The sequence below is a fragment of the Mus caroli genome, unplaced genomic scaffold, assembly GCF_978045245.1.
Source record: "Mus caroli unplaced genomic scaffold, Mus_caroli_1 scaffold_7, whole genome shotgun sequence".
In the NCBI taxonomy this organism is placed as follows: Eukaryota; Metazoa; Chordata; class Mammalia; order Rodentia; family Muridae; genus Mus; species Mus caroli.
This window is the reverse complement of record NW_028227262.1, coordinates 53,070,705-53,095,710: the sequence shown is the minus strand read 5'-3', so window position 1 is coordinate 53,095,710 and position 25,006 is coordinate 53,070,705. Positions and strand designations below refer to the sequence as shown.

General features: G+C 41.3%; 1 protein-coding gene across 1 annotated transcript in view; it reads right to left on the bottom strand.

Annotated features, from left to right (window-relative positions):
• The window catches only part of Suclg2 (succinate-CoA ligase GDP-forming subunit beta), a 249,031-nt gene that overhangs the window by 90,520 nt on the left and 133,505 nt on the right, over positions 1-25,006 (bottom strand). The window contains exons 7-9 of the mRNA XM_021164922.3: positions 17,927-18,023; positions 8,347-8,508; positions 5,204-5,346 (exon numbers count right to left, since the gene is read on the bottom strand). Coding sequence (XP_021020581.2) covers positions 5,204-5,346; positions 8,347-8,508; positions 17,927-18,023 — 402 coding nt within the window. The remainder of the gene's footprint in view (positions 1-5,203; positions 5,347-8,346; positions 8,509-17,926; positions 18,024-25,006) is intronic.

The window sequence follows — 25,006 nt, the reverse complement described above, 5'->3', positions numbered from 1 at the left end:
ATAGCTGTCCAGACTTCTAAGTTTCCCCATCTATGTGAAAGAACAATCTACTGTCAAACAGCCTGTAAGGAAAAGAATGTGGGGCAGTTACTTCCAAAGCAATGAAGTCTTTGCTGCACCAGTTCTGGGTACTACCTAAGGAAACAACTCCTGCAAGAGTTTCGGTGACCTAGGAAGTAAATGTTCACTTGGTGACAGGCAATCTGTCTATAGTGACCTAGGAAGTTGATGTTGACTTGCAGACAGGCAATTAGTCTACAGTGACCTAGGTAATAAATGTTCACTTGTAGACAGGCAGCCAAATCTCTTGTTGTATTTCTGAGTTTACCATCAGAAAGCCTGCCCCTCAGCATCTTCATGGGAGCCCCAGGACCAAGCCAGCTTGGCACTGCCAGATCTGGGGTTGCTATTTGTCCTAGTAAAGGCTTTAAAATGTTGTCTGCCTCAGTTTACCTTTTAATGAACACCCTGACTCTGATTATAAACATGAATTAGAGAAAATGTAGTATCGCTTTGCCTTTAAATATACTCCAAAAGCACAGCACTTTAAGACGTTTTATTTAGCAGATAATAACCCAAAACATTTATTAGATTAAATGCCATTTGGGTAGACCTTGCCCTGGAAACAAGGGACGTGGTTTTACTTCTTGCCTCCAATTCTGGAGAAATTGAAGCACATCCTACAGGGGTCAGAAAGATAAGCTCTTCTCGATTTATACCAAAAAGTATCAGGTTGTTCCTTCAAACATGAATTTCATCTTTCTTTTATTAAACCGTCTTCTTGGCTGTCCAGTTAGAGAATCAGGGCCAGGCAATGAATCTTTTCGAACCTCCATTGTCAGAACACTGTCATGAAGTCACGTGAGCAGTCTTAGTGCTTGTGAGTAAACTTTTTGTGCCCTCAGTATCTTCAAAACTGACTTGTTCTTGGGGATGGGTTTCCATGCTCCTCCTGAGTGTAGCGGATACGAGTGAGTTTACTTGCGATCACTCATCACTGCTTGCTGATGTTATTCAATTAAATGTTTAAACTATCCTTTATATGCTCCTATGGAAAATGTTTTTGCCACATGTAGCTTGGCCTAGTGACTGTATACTCTATTCTGGTGAATCTTCTTAACCCTCATAGTATAAACTGTCTGATGCTCTGAATGAAGTCAGCTACTGCATGAGACTTTAGTCTACCTCATTTTTAGGCCCTGCTCTCCCAGGTTCACACCACTGACTAGAAAGGCAAACACTTCATCAGTTTGAAAACAGCCTTGGTACAAGTGAACCTGTTCAGATGGCTCTCATTCCTACATATATACCTTCATTCTAAATGGAAGGTTAGAGCATGCCAAAGAACTGAACATTTAAAACAACATCACAAGTTTCTGCCTTAGAAATGATTCTGAGATAATGTGTTTTCACATCTTATTTTATAATGGTGATTTAAACATTTAAAGACATCCCAATGAACAACATATATACATGAACTGTGTTCAACCTCGCTGGTCACAGAGCAAGGCCTTATTAAACCAACCATGGTGTTGTCACACACTGGCTAGGATGCTGGAGACAGAAAGGGCTGGCACGTGAAGATAAAGGCAAGGAAGCAAGAGCACACAGCACATGATGCATTATGGTCAAAACCAGGTAAGACCTGCACTAGCACACAGAAAGACAGTGATGGCCTTTCAGGTAAACCTAAGGCAAGGAGAAGGATTTAGGGGCAGTGTACACGGGGGCTCAGGGACATTTTCTGACCTGGTTGGCAGCTTCAAGGGTATTCTCAGTCAATGATAACCCTTCCAACTATGTAGTTAAAATTTGTGTTCTAAATAAATGTTAAGGTTAAAATAGTGAATTTAAAAACACAGTGAAGATAAACAAGAAGGCTCCATAGAAAGCCCTTTCCTGAGGATCACGTGCAAGGCACGATTACCCTTTCCCGGGGTAGGCTATGTGTATCCTTCCTTAAATATTTTAACTGATAATCTCCCCAAACAAGCCCCTTCAGAAGACAAAGATGCATATTTCAATTCTTATAACTAAGCAACCTTCTCTATTAAGTACTTTATAAAAGAGAGGAAACTGAGGTACACTGAAGTTGAAGAGCATGTCCAAGTTTCCATAGCAATAAGTGGTAAAGGTTAACCCTTGGCAGTCTGGCTGTGGAGTCCCATAAATAATGCTCTCTCTTCAAATATGGCCTTGGCTTTCAGTAACATGTTTCCTTCTGGCAGCTGAAGGGCTCTGGGAGAGGCACTCTTAAGTTGACAACAAAGCAGGGAGCACAGTCCAAGACAACTACCTACCTATTCTTGTTTCTCACAAGAAGGTCCCCAGAGGCCAACAGACTCAGTTAACACATGCCAGCAGAGGGGTTACTGATGAAAGTGTGCCAACTGGCCTTTGCTTTATTCATTTACGCAAGATACTTCACACAGGCCAGATGCTATATCTGGAATTCTAAACAGAGAATTAGAAATACAAGCCAAAGCATAAACCAAAGACAAAAACAAAGACAACATTCTATATAGGACTTTTCTTTGAAATGTGTCCAAATTTTTTACAGATTACAACAAAACTCTGCTTTCTGTCATATCTACTTCTGTGTTTAAGAATCCTGTTCAAAGTTCTGCAAATGGAGATGAAGATCAGAGGAGGCCTACACCCCCAGCAGCAGACAAACCCCATCACCCTGCTCTCCAGTTGGGCCCTGATGGAAAATACAAGAATAAGACACTGAATGATAAACTTCATGTGAAATCAGCTTGAGTACCTGAGCTACCTTGAGGACTCTTGGTTTAGACAATTCAAGGAGTTCAGTGCGATGTGCTATAAACAAATATGTAAATTTGTTATACAGATGTTTGTATTAAAACATAAATACAAGCATTTAGGTATCCTAGGCGAGAAAAAGAAATGTACAATTCAGAGGTGTGGCTCACACTGTGGATAGAAACAGAATCTGTCGCATTTTTCTTAAATGACACTATGTTTATTACTATACCAATAAAGTTATATTGTGTTACGACAAACACAGAGATGTTAAGTCTGGATTTGGTTTAAGTTTAACACTAACAAGCCACTCATAATTCTGAGTTTCAGTGAATTAATTCTTATATATAACAAGACAATACTTTGAAATAATTAACTGTGAGTTCTTGGAAGCGCGCTTTCTAGGCAGGTGGACAGGGTTCTATCAGAAATAATTACTGCCAGAACTACAAGCTGTTTCTTTGCAAAATCAAGTCAACTCATCTGTACCTTTTGGTTGTGTTTTGTACTGTCTTTTTTTTTCCCCTCTACTGTTCTCTGACTTGCAAGAACCAAACAAGGATTAAAAACACAAATTAATTTCCATGATTTTTAACCAGCTTAGAAATTTCAAGGTTTGGAAAATGTCCTGGGAGATGAGCTATGCATTCATTTTCCTGATATAGTGTGAGGAAAATAACTTCTACATCCCTTTATCTATCCCAGGATGACAGCCAAGCTCAAAAGAGTTGAAACACTCCAAGTACTTGAAAATATTCCATAAGGTAAAGTCAATTTTTTAAGAGATTATTTAAACAAAAACAATAAAAATGGCTTTGCATGTCATTTTGTAAAATTCCTTACACCCTTTAGTTTTATAAAGTTAAAATTCAAGAATAGCTACTGAGATGTTTCAAAGAGCAGCCATGCTGCTTGTCTTGGCAGACTGACCCCTCAGCGGCTGCTCATCTCTAAGGTAAGTAATCTCACAGTGCTAACAATCATAGCTGATTCTGACCAATGTCCTCTGCTACCTCCTGGGTCAGAGAGCCAGACACATGTTTGTGGCACCTACAGAGTGCCCCTTCATGTAGAGATCTCTAGGAGGAAAATGACTCTGCTCTTACAAGGAAGCATGAAGAAGGCATGTTCCAGCAAAAGGATGGGAGAGCCATGGTGAGCAACAAACCCTAAACAACACCGGCTGTGGAACAGATCTTCCCCTGCAAATCCCTTTGATGGATGAGTGCCTTATACTACACTGACTGGCTTTGCTCTTCCTGGACAACACTGGAGAACTGAAGAGAAGTAAGTAATGACATGTTCACATCGTTCTGTGAATTGGAAGAAAAGAGTTAGCAAATTGTAAGGTAAATCATCCTTAGCAATTGTAAACGCACAAGAAAGACCGACAAGCATATTGAATATATGGACACATGCGTGTGAATGCAAACAGGCAACTGCCAGTACAATTCTTCCTGAGAAGGACCCACAGGAAGCCAGCTGTAGTGCAAGTCCTAGTTTGGGGGTGAGGGAGAACTCTGGCTTGTTTTCATTTGTGCTGGCCTAGAATTCTTATGTTTCTTAATTTAGTAACCAACAAAATCTATTAAGTGCTCTAACGATATTGGGATAAAACTCTTGAATGAAGTTTAATACAAATGAATATAGCATACAGTTAGCCCCAAGGCTACTTATGAGAATTAAATGAAAACTATGGAAAGTACAAACTTTTAAAAAATAGAGACATTGTATATAAGAGTTGAGTTTAGGTCTATTATCCCTGATGACCAAGAAAGGACAATTACAGGAAAGCAAGGGACCAGCCAAGAACTCATTAAACGCCTGCAGTACCCTAGCTGGCCACAGTGATACTATATCCCACTCTGCTACACTGTTAAAAAGAAAAGATTTATATAAATAAATAACAGAGTTTAGAAAACTACGTTACTGATTTACTACTTAATCTGTATGTCCCCAACTGTCATAATTAAGGCTGCAGATTAAAGCACCTACAGAAACAGTCTGGCTATTATTTCTTCCATATATTATACACTGTGACCTGTGATCCTATAATTATATACATTTCTAATACTCTGGTAATGTCTTCAGGATCCTTACAAGAGGAATGTGAGGCTGAGTCTCTAAGTCACGTAAACACAGGACTGAGGCTTGGTGTCAATTACCCACATACACGCCAGTCGACAGCACAGCTTTACTTGACACTGTCTTTTGTGTTCTCTTCCCCTCCCAAGACTGTGGGCACAGTTTCTGAAATGACACCCTGAAGTTGCTAATAAGCCCTTAACCAAACAAAAGTCAAAGTATCCTGTAGAGCAGTAAATAGAAAGCAGAATTTATACCTGAGGCTGTAAAACATAGGTTGCTTTTTCAGTCTTGTATCATCTGGAGGCAGGTGACTGAATACTGTGCCGTCTCCCTACCAAAAAAGCCTCACCTTGGGGTCAGACGTGAGCAGTTTGAATGCTTCATAGACTTGGGCTTCCTTTACACCACCTCCAAGGTCCAAGAAGTTCGCTGGCTTCCCTCCGTTCAGGAAGATGATGTCGCAGGTAGCCATGGCCAGCCCAGCACCATTCACTGTGAAATGCAAATAGCTCGTGACATGGAAACATTAAACCACATGGAAATGGGGTGGGCACACTGAGGGCCAAATGAGAACACTATCATTTCTAGGCCAATCTGTACCCTGAATTGAGATTCAACTCATAAACTAATTTATAGTTAAAATTTGGAATAAGTGTATCCCAAAACAAACAAACAAACAGACAAACAGAGAAACGAGGAGGATTCATTAATAACTCAAATAAAAAGGACAGGTTAAGGAGAGGAACCAATTTGGCTTTGAGTTCTGAAAAGCTCCAGGTAGGAGGATGGGCAGAAAAATTATGGCTGTGAGGAGTGGCTAGCCATTCAAATTATGTGAACCAAAAGCAATGCTTAGCTTGTCCCTGTGGAGATGCTCTCTGAATGTGCAACCTCTGGGACTAAACCACCGTCTGATGGGTTTCCCCTTCCCTGATCTTTGGGAGGCATGCATTGTCTTGATGAGCTCATCGAAAGCAACTCAAAAGAGAACCGGCCTTGATGCTCCTTCCCCTGTAAGGTCGTGTAAGAAGCACACTGCTTACACTCACCTCCCAGAGCCCTAGCACGCAGAAAGCTAAAGAAGGTAAGCCTGAATTCAAGCCACTCTGAGCTACATAGGAAGTACCAGGAGAACGTGGGCACAGTACAATTCTGTCTCAAAAAGCAAAACCAAGGGGCTGGAGAGATGGCTCAGTGGTTAGAGCGTGTCCTGCTCCTCCACAAGTCCTGAATTCAGTTCTTACCCCCAGCCTAGGCTCACCTGTAACCGAAGCCCCAAGAGATCTAACACCCTCCTCTGAATTCTGGGCCCCACTTGCCACATGTATATACACATATCTAAAGACAATTTTAAAAAGTAATCACAAAACTTAAGACAAGATCATATTTACTAACCCAATATTCAACCTAGAACAAAAGTACAATAATTTAGGAGCCTTTCTTAGGAACTACGGTAGCAATTTACAAGGGCATTCCTGCCTTTTAGAGCTAATGGTTATTGACCAACTGCACTTCTTTTGCTTCCTATGCTTAATTATAGAATTACCTTCCTCAGGTGATGAGGGAGAAGGCATAGAAACTAAGCAAACCACTCAGGGTAAAGTACCCTGGGATTCCCCCAGACAGACCTGGTAACTGGGACTGCCTTAATTAAGGTGGGGGAAACTAAAAATAGGGAGTGGGGACCTGTACCTGGGGTGGGTTAATGTGTCCCCAGGCACCTCAGCAAATAAAGTAAGTCTTGCCCATCATAATAAGGGTATTTGTAATAAAAGATCTCCAAGTAGTGTGCAGTGTTCCTAATCAGAGTTTGTGAGAAACATTAATCCAAGAAAAATCTGTATTTAATTTGTTCTAAACACACCCTGTATTGCCCCCGTCCCAAATGCCTACACATGTTATGAGCACATTTGCCTACAGCAGCCAAGAGGGTGTAAGTGAGCTATGCTATGCAGATAGTGCTCCCATATAAAGCAGGCACTTTAGGTATCAATTGTAATAGGATGCCATTTTCCATTGTACTGAACAGCAAACTGTTGAAGACTCTTCACTTCTTAATATAATGATGCTGTTGTTTTAATGAGCAACAAATCTTTTTTATTTTAATTCCATTAAGATGAAGACCTCAGTTTCTAGTGCAATGAATTGTTTCTAGCAGAAACACAGTCATGTGCAATTAAGCTGGAAGCATACAAATCACAAACACTAGAAGCCATGGACAATAACTGAAATTGTATTGCCTCTACAGACACATCTTATCTCAGCTGCAGAAGCCATTCTCACTAAATTAGAGAACTGTGATGGAGCCCATTGTTTGATTAATAAACTGGCATAATGAAAGTATTTTGGCAACTGGTTACCATTCAATCTGAAATGTTAGTGAAATGATTAGAATTTATATCCTGTGCTCCCTCCTCTGTGCCCTAGTTAGCATTAATTGTCAACTTAACACAGCCTACAGTCACCTGGGAAGGGAGTCTAAACTGAGGGACTATCCAGATCTGACTGGCTTGATTGATGAATGATATAGGAGGGTCCACTGTGGGTGGGACCATTCCCTGGGCAGGAGGTCCTGGGCTGTATAAGAATAAACTAGCAATTGAGCTTGCAAGCGTGGTGATGGACCATGGCCTGTAAGTTAACTTTCCTCCCCTAAATTTCTTTTGGTCAGAATGTTTTGTGACAGCCCCAGAAAGGGAACTAGAACACTCTGAAAACATAGTTTTGTCTCAGAGTACAGTTTAACAACAGTTCCTAGTAGATGGAAGCTGAAGGCATAGGGGAAGTTGTTACTTTTACTAAAAAAAAGTTGAGATGCTTTAAATCAATGGTTCTTTTAATAAATATATTCACATGGGCATGTGTGTACACACACATGCACATGTATGTGGAGGCCAGAGGTTGATGTTGGGTATATTTCTCTACTGCTTTCCACTTCATATTTAAGATAGATCTCTCACTAATAAGCCTAGAGATCACCAACTGTCTAGACTGAGAGGCAGCAAGGCCCCTCAATCCAGCTACTTCCCACTCACACTCTACTGTGGCTATCACCATATGCTGTCACGCCCAGTTTTTATGTGGGTGCCATGAACCCAAACTCACATTTGCACAGTAGGCACTCACCACTGAGCCATCTCTCCAGCCTCTCAGTAGTTCTTATCTGGAGTGCATTTGTACACCTGACACCTGGAAACATCTGGGCACTTTCCTTGTATTGTTTCATTTCCACAATTATCAGCTATTTGTGGAGGAGAGGAATACAACGGAACCTAATATCCTGGATGGTTCTCCAAGAATAAAAGATCATCCAATTCAAAAGCGCAGCAGTGCCAGAGTTGAAAAACTGCTTTAAATCAGTGACTGTCAATCAAAATAGACTTTGAAACTGTTTTCCACTTGATGCTATAAGAAAACACCTATTTTTAACAGCCCTTAGTAAATAGCATTTCATAAATGGTATACAACTCCAGCCCCAGGGCCAGCACTTACCGAAGCAGGCGATGTTCCCGTCCAGTCCTATATACTTGAGATCATATCTGGCAGCTTCATTTTCAATGGGCTCATTCTCGGATTTGTCGTCCATTGCAAATATGTCCTTTTGTCGGAACTCAGCATTGTCATCAAAGTTTATCTTGGCATCAAAACAGACAACTAAACAAAGAGAAAAGGAGGCCATACCTGAGTCTCTTTGGAGTCAATACACTGACTTACTAAGGCCAGCAGGTACAGGAGTAAGGAAGGCGGAAACTTTCATTCTCTCACACTATAGGCAGGGAACCCACTGATGCTTTCTTTACCTGTGAACTCTTACGCTACAGAGACAAATAGGACAAGGTCCTGTTCTGAGGGGACTTCCATTATAGCAATAAGGGACAGTAATTCACATTTGTCAGTCTCTGCTCAGTTGACAACAAAGGTCACCAGCATCCACAATAGGCTCAGTTGGCACAATTGCCCCTGGAGTCACAACTGTAATTGCATTACTTATGTACAGTTAGATTTAACAGGTGAGCACTGCCTTTCTTGTTTATGCAGGAAGAAACAAGGGAATAATGCCAATTCTCTTTTTCTCCTCTGTCCCGACATTCCATGATAAACTGTGAATTTTATCAATACCCTCTTACAACTCTAAAACTTCTAAACTTAATATCAGTGAATGCTGTGCCAGAATACACAATTTATAAATTGTTCCTTAATTCTGATGCCTCTCAGGATCAATTAAAATTGAATATATTTAAGGTACACTGAATGCTTTGCCATACACATATATTTTGAAATGACAAGTGTAGGAATAAGATTTACATATCTGAGTCTCAGAGCTTTTCTTTCTTTTCTGCCTTAATTTTTGGGGAGAAAACACAATTGAGCTCTTTGAACCATTTCTAGTATATATCACTAACACTGTAGCCTTGGTAAGACTATCTCTATTCATGGTGGGCCTTGGCTTCCTCACTTGTGAAGAACAGGGAAAGCAATTCCCACCCTAGTCTACAGACTAACTTAACCCAGGTAGATGTCTCTGGTTATGACTTCTCAGGTCTGCCAGTGCTCAAACCCCAGACATCACTGGTGCCACGTTATACATCCTCTGCTAGAAGCAGATCTCATGTTGTACCCAAACAGCTCTGCACACAGCAAAGCTCACTCTAAGGCAGGGTTGGGCCACCACACATCTTTGATTACAAGGATGCAAAGAGGACACTTAAGGGATGGCTTTGGGAAAGAGGACAACATCTGTGGTATCTGGACTCCAACATGTTTATTATTTTCCTTGCAGCATAAACTTGTTGACTGTGCCACCGTGCCATCTTAACATTCTCTAATTGAACCCAAGATATGAACAAGCAGATGTCTTTGGTCAACATTTACAGATGATGTGCCAGCTTTGCTGAGAAGTACTTCACATCTGAAATGGGAGCCTTCCTTTCCCAGTACCTCACAGAAAAACAACGGACATAGCTGATAATTCTACTGCTTACAAAGAAAAGAAAACACTGGTGCTTTATGGCACCCAGCATTGACAGGTACCAGGAAGATTTCTTCCAGGTTCTCTTGCACATGACTCAAGCACTTGGAGCAGTTCTGACAGAACTGGTATATATTACAATTTAAGATGTCTTGGCAGAAAAATAAACAGGCCAAAAATTCCATAAATGAATCCTGACTGACAAGAGAAAATCTTACATGGAAGCTGATATCTGCTTAAGTCCCGAGTCTTGCCACAAACTGCCCAACCACTGACCACACTATGAACACAGAGAGTGAATGAGTAATTATATTTCTACAACGGTGAGGTTGTAATGAAGGAATCCTGCAATTACCAAAGGAATTGGCCTGTGTTCTCTGCTCCCTGCAAAGGCACTTTCTCAGCAGTTAATGACCAGTATAATGATCAATAGAAAAGCAACTTCATTCTTGGCTTTCCACTGGGTTTATAAATACATTCTAATTAATTTATTAGTAATTTTAGCTCCTCCATTACTCACTGGCAAGATTACTTGTAAGTGACACCTTCAAAATGAATGGGCAAAGGCTACCAAATTGACTTTCTAAGTGAAGACTTGCAAATAAAAGAATTCTTGGTCAAGATCAATAAACCAGTAAATCAAAATAGTTCCAAGCTAAACTTTGCCCCTTATTATAAAGAATACAGTTGCAAGCAGCTCCAGCGAAAGGATAATTAATGGAGATGTATGCAAAGTTCAGCAGGCAGTCCCCACCAGACGCCTGCAGAGCAAACTTTCCAAAGATTCCCTCTGTGTCATGCTGCACATGCCAAGTGCAGACAGGAGCTTCTGGTTGGTGAGCAGCCTGAGAACCAGACAGGCAGTCCAGGGCTTGAACACAAGGTCTGTGTGAGCACTTAGAGTGTCCCTTAGTGCTACAGTAACCTGTTACCTGTGTGGTAACAACAGATCAATGGGTGTAGATCCAAGAGATTTGGGACACTAAAATTACTCCACAACTATGAAGTTAGGTATGGATATTTAAGTAGTCAGAGCCAAGCTGGGCCTGGTGGTATACGCTGTGAATTCCATACTCAGGAGGCTGAGTTAGGAAGATTTCAAGTTAAATCCAGTGTGGTCTAAGCATGTACAACATGATAGTTTAGGTGCCCCTCTCTCAATCTCTCTCCCTCCCTCCGTTTCTCTCTCCCTCCCCCATCCTTCCCTGTAATCTACCCCCTCTCTCATATACTTTGCTCTGTTCAGTTATTGCTATATGACTAGGACAACATATCTGAAGGCAATAACTTGAGGAAGGAAGGATGTGTTTTGCTGGAGATATCACTCCATCCTAGGGGCAAGGTGCAGTTAACCAACTCAGCTGTGGCAGTGGAACGGTGTGGCTATGACTCTTCATACCAAAGTAGACAGGGAGCAGAAAAAAGGAGGCAGGAACATGGTATAGATAAAACCTTCAAAAGTACACTTCTAGTGAATTATTCCAGCCAGCTATGTCCCATGTCCCCAAAGTCCGCAGAGCCAGAGCCTTTAAAATGGCTTTGCAGTTAAAAAATGAGTGGTGAGATGGGGGTGGGGTTCAAGTGATAAAGACAGCAGTTTTCAACTCCAATTCTTGGCACAGAGATCATAAAACTCTTGTAACATCCTAAGCAATGGGCCTACTGGGTGGATCTTTCTTTTTAATACTTGGCATTTTAGCTCTGTTCTTAATACAGAGCTCTACAGCCCTCGGACTTCTCTGGAAATAATTTAAAATGTCCTTTGCTTCTGTCAACAGGTAGTAAGTGTTTCCCTGAATGCAATGAGCCACAACTCAAGAACAGGTTGTGAGAACACTCAGGTGAACTGTGGTCCCCAATACCATTGTCACTGTCATCAATGGAGAGCATCAGTCTTATGAGACAGGACCCTTACTATGTGACTCTGACTCTCATTATAGGCATCCAGTGTCAGAACAGAACTGAAGAGTAGGACACCTAGCTGCCATCAGAGACACGGTTACAGAAGTGGTCTGGTCGGAGAGAAGCCTGCCACACATACTTCAAGGACACAGCTCTAGTGCTGTAGCCTAAGCAGCTAGCCCTGGCCACACAGTTTTCTTAAGCTCAGAGCCCTTGTCTATAAACAAGATCAGAGTTGCTGGTACTGTGTGGTGTTGGTGGAAGGAGAAGCTATGTGTGGCACCCAGCCTCACGGGGGAACATGATTACCAACATGGTACTTTCTGCATGCGTAGAAATTCCCATCATTATAGCTCAGTTTACAGAACCTTCTTTTCATCTCTAGAAATTACTATAGTCTGTCTCATTCCCAAAATATCCCTAAACTTCTATTTAAAGGAGGCATAAATGAATGTCTATTGGAGTTTTAACTGTGTCCAGGCTCCCTGAGGTACTTGATCAGCTATCCTTTAAACACATTAAGAACTTTCTCAAAAGCAAGAATTTTAATGACTAGCACTTTTAACAGAGTAACTGTGAGGGCAGAAATGTTTTAGTTAAAGGATGTGAGACTTTTGATAATAGTCAAAATGTAGCATACATTTGCATTTGGCCACAGTGGCTAAAGACACAAAAAAATTTCACATGGGCATCTGCATCAGAAGTGGCAAATTACGTCGCTCAAGCTCACCACCTGTTTTTCTATGTACACTTGTGTGCACATTTACATGTGTCGGGACTTCTTCACAGGAAAATAGCAAAGGTGGTAACTGCAGTACAGACCACAAAGCCTACAACCACCCATATGTTGACTGATACTTTGTAGCAATCCCTACTTGGACACAACTCTCACGTATCTATCTTGCTTTAACAGACAGGTAGTCACCCACAGCTATAATATTCTTACCTAGTCAAGAACACCCTTGGCTTAAGTATGTCCTGCTATCAGGAAGACTGAAAATGAGAACAAACTAAACAAAGCTACATAAAAAGGCGGGCCTAGCCCCTGCACATTGATGGACTCATGCATGCTTGCTTGTATATGCAGAGCTGCTGGGCCACAGGTGGGCTCATGGCTATGGCAACAGCAGGGCAAGAAAATCAACTTGCCCCATCTGCTCAAACCCTAGCTTTCTCACTTAATTCAAAAACACACAACTATGGGGGGAAAATGGTTTTCTGAGGTAATGGCACTTAGCTGAGACATTAAGAATTTCAGCGTCACATAACTGAAACCTCAATTCTACAGAAAATTCATCTTGAACAAACACCAATCTGTGTATAAAGTAGGAGAAAAAGCATACCTATTAATATTTATAAAACAATTTCCACCATCAAAAACATATTGTTACATGGTTGATAGATTATACAAATGAATTTTCCTTCTGAACAAATATCAAAGAAAGCCAAGGTACTTATATTCATAGGGTGTTTGTGTTGTTTTGTTTAGTGTGTGAGATGCTGCAAGCTGCTAATTCAGCTGCCTTGATGGAGACCAGAACTGGCAGCAAGAGGCCTCTGACCCTAGAGCTCCCACAGAAGAACGTGCAGCTGAGTTAAACAAAAGAAAAAAATGCATTTCAGATGGAAGACATACACATAAAAGGAACAGAAAAACAGCAGGAAGTAAGACTGTCATAATTAGTTTGGAAAATAATCTGTCTTGAAGCAATGTGCTGTGTTTGATTTGTGATAAATAACCATAATGTGCTATTCAAATGTGCCTTGCCAAGCTGGCTTTAAAATGCTGATGCTTTAAAAGGAGTCCCGCTTTCCATTAAATATTGATGTTCTAAGAGTTGTATACTGTTTAGAACTTTTCTCCAGATCCTATGAAGAAAAAATAGATATGAGGAGAGATGGGGTAGGAGAAATAAAAACACCAAAAGTGATCATGGAAACAGAGCCTTGACTATAATGAAGAAACAGAGGGCAGGCAGCAGTGGTAGCACAGCAGGGGCACTGTGAGCAGGCAGCAACAGGGTTATTTAGGGGAAGCTCAAGGAAGAAAGAGAGGAATTTGGTATGCCAGTTAACTATGGCTCACCCAGCCTTACTGCTTTAAGTAGCTCTCACTGTGGAGTTCAATGAATGGAGGCATGTGTCCTTGGAGCTAAATTGTAGTGGGAATTTGCCTCTCTGGCACATGAGGGAGACCACTCTACATACTGTAGGGCAGCTGGCAGTCCTCCCTACAGTCACCATGTAGAGGGCAAAAGCAACACTCCTGACAAATGTCTCCTGGTGGAAGGACCTCACCCTTTGTTCAAAGACCAAAAGTAACACGTGTAATCAGAAATGGAGAGGGAAGAAGGAATAAAATGCGTTGCAGAATCCCTGGGTGGGCTGGAAAAATAAAATTTTGAATACTACAATATTCAAAAAATTTAATAAATGAATAAGTGGATAGTCGGTCAGCTACATAAATATCTATATCTGTATCTATTTGTCTGTGTGTGTGTGTGTGTGTGTGTGTGTGTGTGTGTGTATGTTCCCTTGCCTACAGAATTACTGAATCAATGTTACTTCAAATGAATCAGGAAAGAAAGTACTTAAATTTCTCTTTAGTTACTGAAGCAACTATCTACTTTTGTTTCAACAGAGACTGATTCATTCCTGGAGAGATGCTTCACTTTAATGCTCTAGTTTTCACTAGGAAATGACCTTTCTCTTAAACCATGTGAGCACAGACCAACCACTGGCCTGGGCTGGATTCGTGACAAAACAAGGCTAATGAGAACCAGATGAAGTGTTGTCTATGGCTGCTAGACCAGTACAGTCAACACTGGGTACCATCTTTGCTGCCAGCACAGAGCCTGGGCAAGTGAGACCAATTCAGAGAAAGCAGGGCTGTTTCCTTCCATCTGGTGTCTCAGGGAGTAGATTTGGGCTCCACAGGCAGTAAGAGAGAAGCCTCATTCTTTATACACCACAGGGCAATCTGCACCTTGAACTCCTGTTAAGTGTGTAAGAGAATTAACCACTGGTAAACAAAAGCTAAGCCAAGGTTAATAGGCTTTCATAGGTCACTAGCAACCATTATAATCCTCAAGAGTCCTTAAACCACAATAAAACTCAGTGTCAAATTGCCCTTTGAATAAAGACTGTTAACCACATTGGAAGGAATGTTCTTAGGCTGAAATTCTTCCACATCTTTCCACTGGCGACTCAGCAGCTTTGATATTAATGATGGCCACTGCCATCAACAGGATGCTGTAAAAGTAGATAAACAATAAAGCAAATAAAAAAAAAAATGTTCCTGGGTAAGTAATGAGACAGGGAGCTAAGTCTCGCACAGAGAGATGGATGGCACAGTGGCTAGCTTTTAAGTCAAAACGTTTATGTGATCCTTAATTTTAGGAGCGTTTAAGCCTCCAAATTATAAGACAATAATTATATCAAAGTTTTCATGTGAAATGTTTTGTTAGTCACCTAGATGGAAATGATTTAAGCAGAGAGATTATAAATATTATCAACATTGCAGAGATCTAAATGACTGCATTTATAGCTCCTAAATAGAGGCCTGCTTTGCGGGACACAGCAGTGATGAAGAGCCAACTTTCACAACTGATCATTAATCACCATTTCCTAATTGGGTTTAATTTGTCTACTGCTCATTAGAGTTATAAACCAACACTCTCATTTATTGTGATTATAACTCAATAGCCAAACTTTTACGGTACAATGAACAAATTAATAGCTAAAGATAATTTTGGTCTTAAAAATACTATGTAAGACTTCTGCTTTAGTGAACTGTACATACAGGATGTGTTTTGTGATGATTCCTTAAAAGTATTTTTTAAAAAGTTTCATGTTCTTATTAATTAAAAAGCAAACTTTAGCCTTTGTAAAATTTGTGAACACCTTCCAAGAAGAGTCCCTTGTGTAGTCCCTGTCTCTACAGTGTGAATAAAATAATCCTACAGCAAAATATCTCCTGCTTCAGAGGAAGCCGTCTTTTCTCCCAGTCTTGTAAGTGTGTTCACTGCATGCACATGATCACATATGCACCGAGAGGTCAGAGATAACCTCAGGCTTCATTCCTTAAGTGTCATCCACGTGTGTTTTGAGCCGGAGTCTCTGACTACCCTGGAACTCATCAAGTAGCCCACTGAGCCTCATGGATGCTTTGTCTTTAGTGTGAGTTCCAGGAACAAACCTCTCTTCCTGCCTGCAAAGAAAGCACTTCCCAGACGGGTCTATCCTGCCAACCTCCTGCTTTTTTCAGCCATAGTCTTGCATTATGGTCCATGATGCTCTGAAAGACATGACTCTCTTGCCACTGGGAACAGTGAGCATCACAACCATGCTTGCCTCAGTATATTAAAGAGCCTTTACAGTAAATTCAGATAAGTAACCATCATGCATTGAGAAGCAGCCTGCAGTACTTGAGAAGGCAGTGTGAATGTGACTTGTGCTCTCAAAACCCGAGACCACTTCTAGGTTACTCTAACAAGGGCAAACTACTGGTTTAAAAGAACAACCAGAAAAAAACAGGCTCTACTTAGCCCAGCATGGCAGGGCAACCTTGCACACTGAGCTGAGAGGCAAGGGTTTCCATTCTATCATGCAGATCTAGCTTTCCATGAGAGTCAGGTTAAATGCCTGATCTTAATGACGGGAATAATGACTCTTATTTTTGCAGGGCTACTTGTGAAAGTCTAGCATAGAGCCTGGCATAGAAGTTCAAAAACAGGCATAACTTGTCTGCCTCCTCTCTCTATATAAAAGAGTGATGTTTTTATAATCACAGCAATTAAAAACTAATTAAAAACTAGAGAGAAGGGCCAGTCTTTAAGAACAATTGTTGCCCTTACAGCGGACCAGGTATGGTTTCCAATACCCATATGAGGTGGCTCACCAATGCCTGTAACTCAGCTCCAGAGGGACCAACGGACGAGCACTTTTGGCCTCCTCAGGGCCTATATATTCACTGAGGCACATAGACATTTCAATCTTAAAAAATAAAGCTTAAATAAACACAATTTGCATATAAAACAGTTCAGATACAATTTGGTGGTTATTCATGCAATACTGTACTTCAGCAACTTCCTTAGAGCTTGCCATTAGCTGGACACTGGTTTTTGTGGCAAACTCTTGTACTAGTTAAGAAGAGCAATGTCCTTTCATAAATATAGGGGAAGGCTCCACTTTATATCTCACTCTGGATGTATGACTCAATGCATCAATCTGTAATATGGGTATCATTTTTAACAATTTTATTAATACTAATAAAAGTTTTTGTCGTTTTTAATCTGAAGCCTAAGCAGGAATGTGTGTAGATGTGTAGTCAGAATATGACAGATGCAGAATTTGAATTTGTCCTGAGGTTTCTCTGAGTTCCAAAGATAGTGTTTTGGGTTTTCTGACTTTGCCTACAAAGCCTCTACTAAGGAAAAATGCCTGGGTCTTGACAGTGCTCTTTGTACACATCTGTTCAGCTCCTTCTTCCTACTCAATGGCAAAGCCAGCGGTCACAATACATGGAAAGAGTCCAAGTCTGTGGCACGTACATTCTGGCTTGAATGATTCTATCTGCCATCCCACTCCTCAGTTCCAAGCTTTTGCTATGACTACATCTTCATTCATATTCAAGAAATCCTGCAGTGGTGACATTTGCTGAGGCATACAACAGTGGTACAATATTGCTACAAGAGAAAGCATCCCTCAAACAACTCCTTTGCCTAAAGCGAACAAGGCAAGTGTGTTACCTACAGAGTGATGATAGTGGCTTCGTCTAGATGGTAGACGTCCTGTTCAGGACGGGAGGCAAAACTGTGCACAGTTTGCAAATTCAAGATCACCAAGTTTAGAAAAAGCAGGTGCAGCTCTAAGCCCAAGGACAGTGATACCCACCCACACTCAAATCCCTCTATCAGCAGTGACTGCTGAAAAATGAGGGCTCTGTTGTCTGATGCACGGACTCATGGCAGCTGAAGCCAAGCAGGAAGTAGCTCCTTGGGAGGCTTGGCATTTGAGTACAGCACACCCAAATGTTGAACACCATCATGGGAGCGCGGGAAATGATCAGAAGTTAAATTACTGAAAGAAATGAACTCAGAGCTGGTGCAGCTTTTGGAGATTATTTTGCAAGTTACTTTAGAGTTTCTATGCATAATTATAGAAGTCCATTTGCACTTCTTTCCTTCTGCTGTCTGTTACCTTGTCCTTCTGGAGTTTCACCAAAGGGGTTCACTTCCACCTGAGTGGCATCAATCTTCAGGAAGAGATGGTACAGCTTTTTAATCTGATCTGCAGCCTGCATGATCAAGTGAGATGGAGTTACATCCAAGCAATACAACAAAGTTTATTTTGCTTCATTAACGAAATCTTAAAAATAGCAAATTATGTCTTTATTTTCAGTTAGGTTTTCTAAAGGGAAAAATTGTAAAACATAATTATTTTAATTTCCACTGCTATTCATTAGAACAGACTGCTCAACTTTCCTCCAGACACTAAGAGAGACCATTATCAAGAAAACAAAATATTTTCTGTGCAGCCTAAAAGTGCTATTAATCCTTTTGTGAATTATCATGTCCCTATTAGTCATGTTAGACTGCAGTATAAGCTACAATCACTAATACAAACAGGCTTCATTTAAGTAAAAAGGTAAACAGGCTTTTGAGGATTTATAATGACAAGGTTTTCCTTATTATGCAGGAATAAAATGGTTATTATATTCATCAACCCAGGACTATAATCTGCACAGAAATTCCTGAGTGTCTGATGGAAACTTTGAGACAGAAAGATGAAGATCTCAAACAACAGAGCAGCCTCAGAACCATGCAGCCTCCACTGCACACAGTGAGTCCTAGAGGCAAAGACCACAGAGAGCATTTATATGCAAGTCTCCTAACATTACCCAGGCTGCCTTCTCAGCCAACACACAATCACTGCTTATCCCAGGGCAGGCTGCTCCTCATCAACTTTCCAGGAGAGTCCACACTGACAAGTGTGTGCAACTACAGTTGCATGAAGGGTGGAACTCATTCTTGGCCTTCTTTTACTTCCCTGTTGCCACCGACGCCCACCATGCCAGCCCTGCAGTATGTGCCATCAGAGCCAGTGTGACCCTGCCCCTTTCTGGCATAACAGAGCATTTCACACCTATGGGATTAGTTTCAGAGTTGCTGAGCCAGCCGGCTTGAAGCTCTGCCTGGTCGAGGGGTTGAGGAGATGAGGAAATGGGGCAAAGGAAGGGAGAAGCTGGGACCTCTCTGCTCCTTCAGTCTTAACTCTCCTCGTCCTTATAACACCTACGAATGAAATCCCTAAATACGAGTTCAGACTGGGTCAATAATGAAAGTCAGCCCAGGTTTGACTAAAGCTCTTCAACTTTAAAGCTCTCATACTATTTGAATCTTAAACTATTTCAGGTCTATGTGTAGATTTTATTAAATCCTAGTTGAAATCTGATGTACAAAAATAAAGAAATGCATCCAAAGTGTAAGGCATATGTATGAATGTATGTATGTATGTATGTATGTATGTGCATCTTGAGCTCAGGTTCCAGGAAGCTACCCAGACTAACCCTCAAGTTGTTACACAGCCTTGATTGGCCTCAAGCTTGTGACCTTTCTGCCTCAACCACCCTGGGCAGTAGGACGGCCACATTTGCTATTATACTAGAACGAGACAAATTCTTTTTACTCTTAAATATTTTATGGGTAGGTAACACATATAAAGGCTATAAGGCTCCGATTTGTCAGGGCTTCTCAAGATTCTACTTCCCAATCACAGCTTCCAGGTCCTCTGACACAGATACTGATGCCCTCGGATGTGTCTGAGACACATTCTTATGTACACACTAAGATGCACACTTCCCAGCTTCACAGAACAACAAAAGCCTCTATCCTTATTAATAGAAACCTTCACTGGCAGGATAAATAGGCCACTGCTTTAATTGTGAGATCATATTTTATTGCATGCTATACTATCATTCATTATATTTATCACCTAAATAATGACCATATGGATTGTTTCTAATAGCTTCATTTACTTAAAATGTCATCTTTTTTGTCTCCGTAGATATGTAATACCTGTGACTAAGCATTTATGGGGTAAACCCCATAGCAGTGCAGAATGGATGAAAACATTTTATTTATTATTTGTTGTATGTATGGATGGATATATGCATATTATTTGCACGAGTGTGGCTGTATGCGCATGTGTTTGTACATGACTAGGATGGTATATATATATATATATATATATATATATATATATATATATATATATATGTAGAAGCCTGGAAGCTACCCTGAAGCTACCCTGAATGACCAGAAGCCAGTGCAGGAAGATTCTCCACTCACACCCATCCACCATCTGCATCATGCCAGGCACTGTGAGGGACAGCAGGTATTTGTAGTTTTAACAAAAATCCCATACAATGAATGAGTTTAAGCATCATTCCAGCTCTTAAGAGACAGTTGTATTTTCCTTTCTGTGGATTTTGTAAATGTTTCTGTTGAGATTTAGGTTTTTTAATCATTAATTTAAAGGAAGTCTTTTTATGTGAATAAAATTTGCTCTTTATTCCATAAAAACTGCAAATACATTCATCTTTCAACCATGTTTGTGCTCCTCCTGCTGCAGGGAAATCTAAGGACAATCACACCACTCATGTCGCATGGCTTCTGGGTTTGCAGACTTTCAAAAGGTCAGAATCATTTTGGAAGTACTTTAAAAGATCTCTAGCAATTTTTCTAGTTTACTTTATTGTTTCTTGCTTTCAGTGTTGATACTTTTAAAAAGCCAACTAAACTATATTAAATTACAAAGCCAGTCACCCACAAATTCTGATATCTGAGGACCAGACGAAACCATAAGTACATGGGCAAAGCCACGTCAAGGACCACAGAGCCTCAGTCCCATGTGAAATGGCACAGCCTATCTTTGGTCCATGAGCTATGCTGCCAGAGTATAGCTGCACACTTCCCCCAGCATCCCAGCTTCCTCGGGGATGTTTACAGCCACAGACTGCTCTCTTACAGCATCATCCCATTCAGAGCCAAGCTAACTCCTCCTCCCTGGGCCAGTCAACCCCCTGCATTTCTGGGTTGATGCTAGGCTTTGGGCCTTCTTGGTGTGAGTCTGTCTGAGGGAGCACAGATCACCCAACCCTGTTGTCCCACATGTGTGTCTGAGTGCCTAGGACTAAGCTGTGCAGCATGCGGCAGTATCTTTGGGATTGGATCTTTGTTTCTGAGGTTGGACCCTGTTATGTTGCTGGGCTTGGCATTGTATCCATAATCTCAGGGGTTCATGACTCAGCCTCTCAGGGATCTGGGAACATATACATGTGACTCCATGTATGGCAGTACAGCTGTGTGCAGGCATGTGGAAAGGCCCTACTTACCCACACCCTGTGCCAGTTACTTCTATATTGACATTTAATACTCAATAAATTATTTAATGAGTAATTTATCAATAAGAACAAAGTAAGTAATAGAAATAACTTTGGTTCATAAGTAAGATCAAATACAACCATTTCAAAAAACTGTGGTAAAATTCAGAGAATACAGATTTTACCAAGGCAGCCATTGCCAGATGTCCACGCGCTCCTTTAGTTTCTAGGATCATCTCTTCATGATAGGATCAGTGACCTAAATTGCTGAACCGTTTGCCTATCTTGCCTGCCTCCTCTGCTCATGGCACCTTCATGACTTAAGGCAGCATCCTGAATCAGACGTTACACGTTATACACCGCTTCCATTAGCTCATGGGCCACCCACCCTTACTGTGTAAGCACACTGGGTACCCCTCCATAAATTCCAAGTCATGGACAGCTCACATTCATTCTCATTCTGTTTCTGCTTCTCTTCCTCCTCCCGCCCACTTCTTCCTGCCCTCCCTCCCCTTCCCTGCCCAGTTCATGTATTTTAGACCTGAGGAATGATTGCCACTATTCCACAAATCCCAAGAGAACAATGGCTATCTTTTGGTACTTTGGAAACAGCCAAGAAAAGGAAGTAACATGCAATCAGTGCCTGCTCAATGGGCAAATAAAGAGTCAAACCCACAAAGATGTCGGCCCCCAGTGGCAGCTATGACCCTGTCTCAAAGGTTTTATTATTTCTTTTCTTTCCTTGATAACTTAAAAATATCCTGGTAACCCAGGCTCCTTACTGACTATGACATATCACATTCAGAAACTGGGGAAATATAATTATGTCATTTAAGAATTACAAATAACCCTTAATTTTCTCTCACATATAGAGGTAGCAAGGGTATTTTAAGATATATTTAATATTATTATTATCATCTGTAGAGCTTTCTACTATGTTCAGAAGCTGAGCTTTCCAACCATGGGTCAACAGATTTGCCCACTCTGGGTTTTTCCTGCTGGCACATTATGACAGCTATTGTTAATTCCTAGAAGCATTCAATGTAGACAGCCTACATATGTGATTTACTTAGTCTTGCTCATGCCAAATGTATGTTACCTGTACATGTTATCTGTGTGCTATTACTGTGAGCTGTGCCAACAGAGGAGTGATCAAGGTACTATGTAATGGGGATTAGGGTTCTAACAAGGATGACTATAGACAAATGGGAGAAACATGACACACCCACTCCAGTGGAGTCTGCACGGCAAGCCCAAAAGCTTGGCCGCAGTCCTGAGACAAAAAGTTTCACGGAAACTTGTCTCCTGGAGAGTCTCTGGTGCCCCATAACCAGATTTGTCCCTGCAATACTATGGAAGGTCTTACATGCTCTATTGCAGTATTTTACTGGATAGGAGCTAGAAATCTCAGGGCTAGTTCAAAATAGTAAACTTAGAATTCCCATTACAAACATGAATGGCAGCCTACATTACATAGTAGTAGAAAGAAGGAGGGTTATGGTTTAAGGAGGAACTAGAGTATTGTATTATTCATGAAAAAGTTAGCAAGAGCGGAAACCCCCTGGTGCTGGGTTATACAATACACCAGAATTGCACCTAGGCATATTAGCCCTTTTACCTGGCTCCTGTCAATAGCTGACTTTAGATAGGACTGATCTTATCTCAGTTGTAAACACTGCCTGGTTCCTGTCAGTCTTTATGTATGCATTTCTGTTTTGTGTCAAATAACTTCAATGTACTTTGACTGATATGTCACCTAACTTTTTTGTTTTCTTCTATACTGTAAGTCTGATGTTCGCTTTGAGAAATTACATTCAGATACAGCACTCTCTCTGTGTCAGTGTCTGTCACTTTTCACTGACTTCTTGCCCACCTGCATACTGGGGCCCTGGTTCCCCATGGGTTGAGGGACTCACTGAGTCCAGTCCACAACAAGAACACACATGTGCGAATACAGAGGATGTGCATAGGTGACTGAATAAACTTGGAATGAAACATGGGACCAAATGGCTTCAGGGACCAATTTCTCTATATAAGCAGCCTTTAAATACATCTTTTAAAATGGTATATATTGTTAGCAGCCTCAGTCTAATAACATGAAACTAATCACTACAGCACAGAGCCCAAGACTCATCTAGCACCTTCCTTTGAACGAACTGCCTTCGTAGCAGTCTTCCGGTCTCAGAGAGGACACTTAGTTGTCTCTTCCTAGGACATAGTCCAGGAGGTCCTGATGTCTTCTACCACCTTGAGTCCTTTACTTTTCAACAGTCTTTACTTTGATTTTCAAATGAGCGGTGCCTTTTCTTCTGCTGAACACGTCTGACATTTCGCCCCACTGCACCCTTCCTTGACTTGCCCACATTACCAGTGACAATTCTGGAGATGATGCAAACATCACTGTTGCATTGGAACAAGAATGTTCAACTAAGCTCAGGGAAGTGCCAGTTCTATCTGCAGGTCTCATGCCCAAGCATTAACCTAACCACAGAAGGGAAATATTGTAAGGCTGGTGAGATGACACAGCGGCAAAGATCCTTACTGTTGGACCTGATGATTTCAGCTCAATCCCTAGACCCACATGGTAGAAAGAGAAATGACTCCAGTAAGTTGTCCTCTGATCACGCTCACTGTGGCACATATACAAACAAATAGAATACTAAGGAACATATTCTAAATGACTATTGCAGCTGCCCAAACACCTAAATCTTATTTTCTTGTCATTATTCCCCAAACTATAAAATATGGCAGCTGTTTAAAGAGCACAGACACCGTAAGGGGTATAAAACACCTGGGAGAAAAGTATGTAGGTTATAAGCAAATACTAAGCCATTCTCTAGAAGGGACTTGAGGATGAATTAGATTGCTGTATCCTACGGGGTCCTGAAGACAATCCTCCCTGGGCACTGTGGGGCAACTTATTATTTATCCATTGGGCAGCCCCAGGCCAGTGAATACACATATACTAAAGAAGCCTCTTGGAGTTAAGGAGGAGGGAGAGGGGCAGGAAGGGGCAGGAAGTTCTTCTGACTTAGCTGTGGGAAGAAGCTCGCCTGTTTCCACACATCGTCACCTGTCACGGATTGGAACAAAGGCAGACCCTGGATGTTCATGAAAAATTCTGCCCCACCAAAGCTTGGAGTACTACTGTTCTGTCCTCAAACCAAAAAGATATGACTACTAAATTAATATATTTTTGGTTGTTCTGAGTGAACAACCTTGCCTTCATGCCATCAATAACATTTCAAATGCCCATTGGCTGCAAAAGAATAGCAATTGGTTAAGTAATGTGCACTGTTAATAAATACAGTGATAATCTTGCTTGTTTGTGGGGCTTAGGAGTAAGTCGGGGGTCTTGCACATGTAAGGCAGGTACTCTTCCCACACCCCAGAAGCACTGTGAATAACTGCTCTATACAGCACTCAACTCAAACCCTACAATATACCTCTCAGCTAGTAGTCACTCTCTCCATTATACAGATGCTGGAAGTAAATTCTTAGTGTAATGAGTGTGCATGTGCCAAGCGGCACCAGCAGTACTGTAAGGAAACATTACAAGCCCATCAGTGAGAGAGAGGCTGGGGCAGCAGCTTAGTAAGCAGAGCACTTGCCTAGCACGCTCGGGACCCTGAGCTGGATCCCCAAGATCACCTCTCCAAGGTGCCAGGTGCAGGACTGTAATCCCAAGGCCTAGGAGGCAGCACCAAGAGGTCAGAAGTTTAAAACATCCCTGAGATACATGAGACCCTGTCTCAAAACCACAGTAACAAATATCACCAAACAGCATGGAGTTCATGAACTACATGCAGCACACATACAGACCTCTATTATATACATGTATATCTGATCATATACATATCATCGATGTACAGGGCACACTTGTATCATATTTTCAC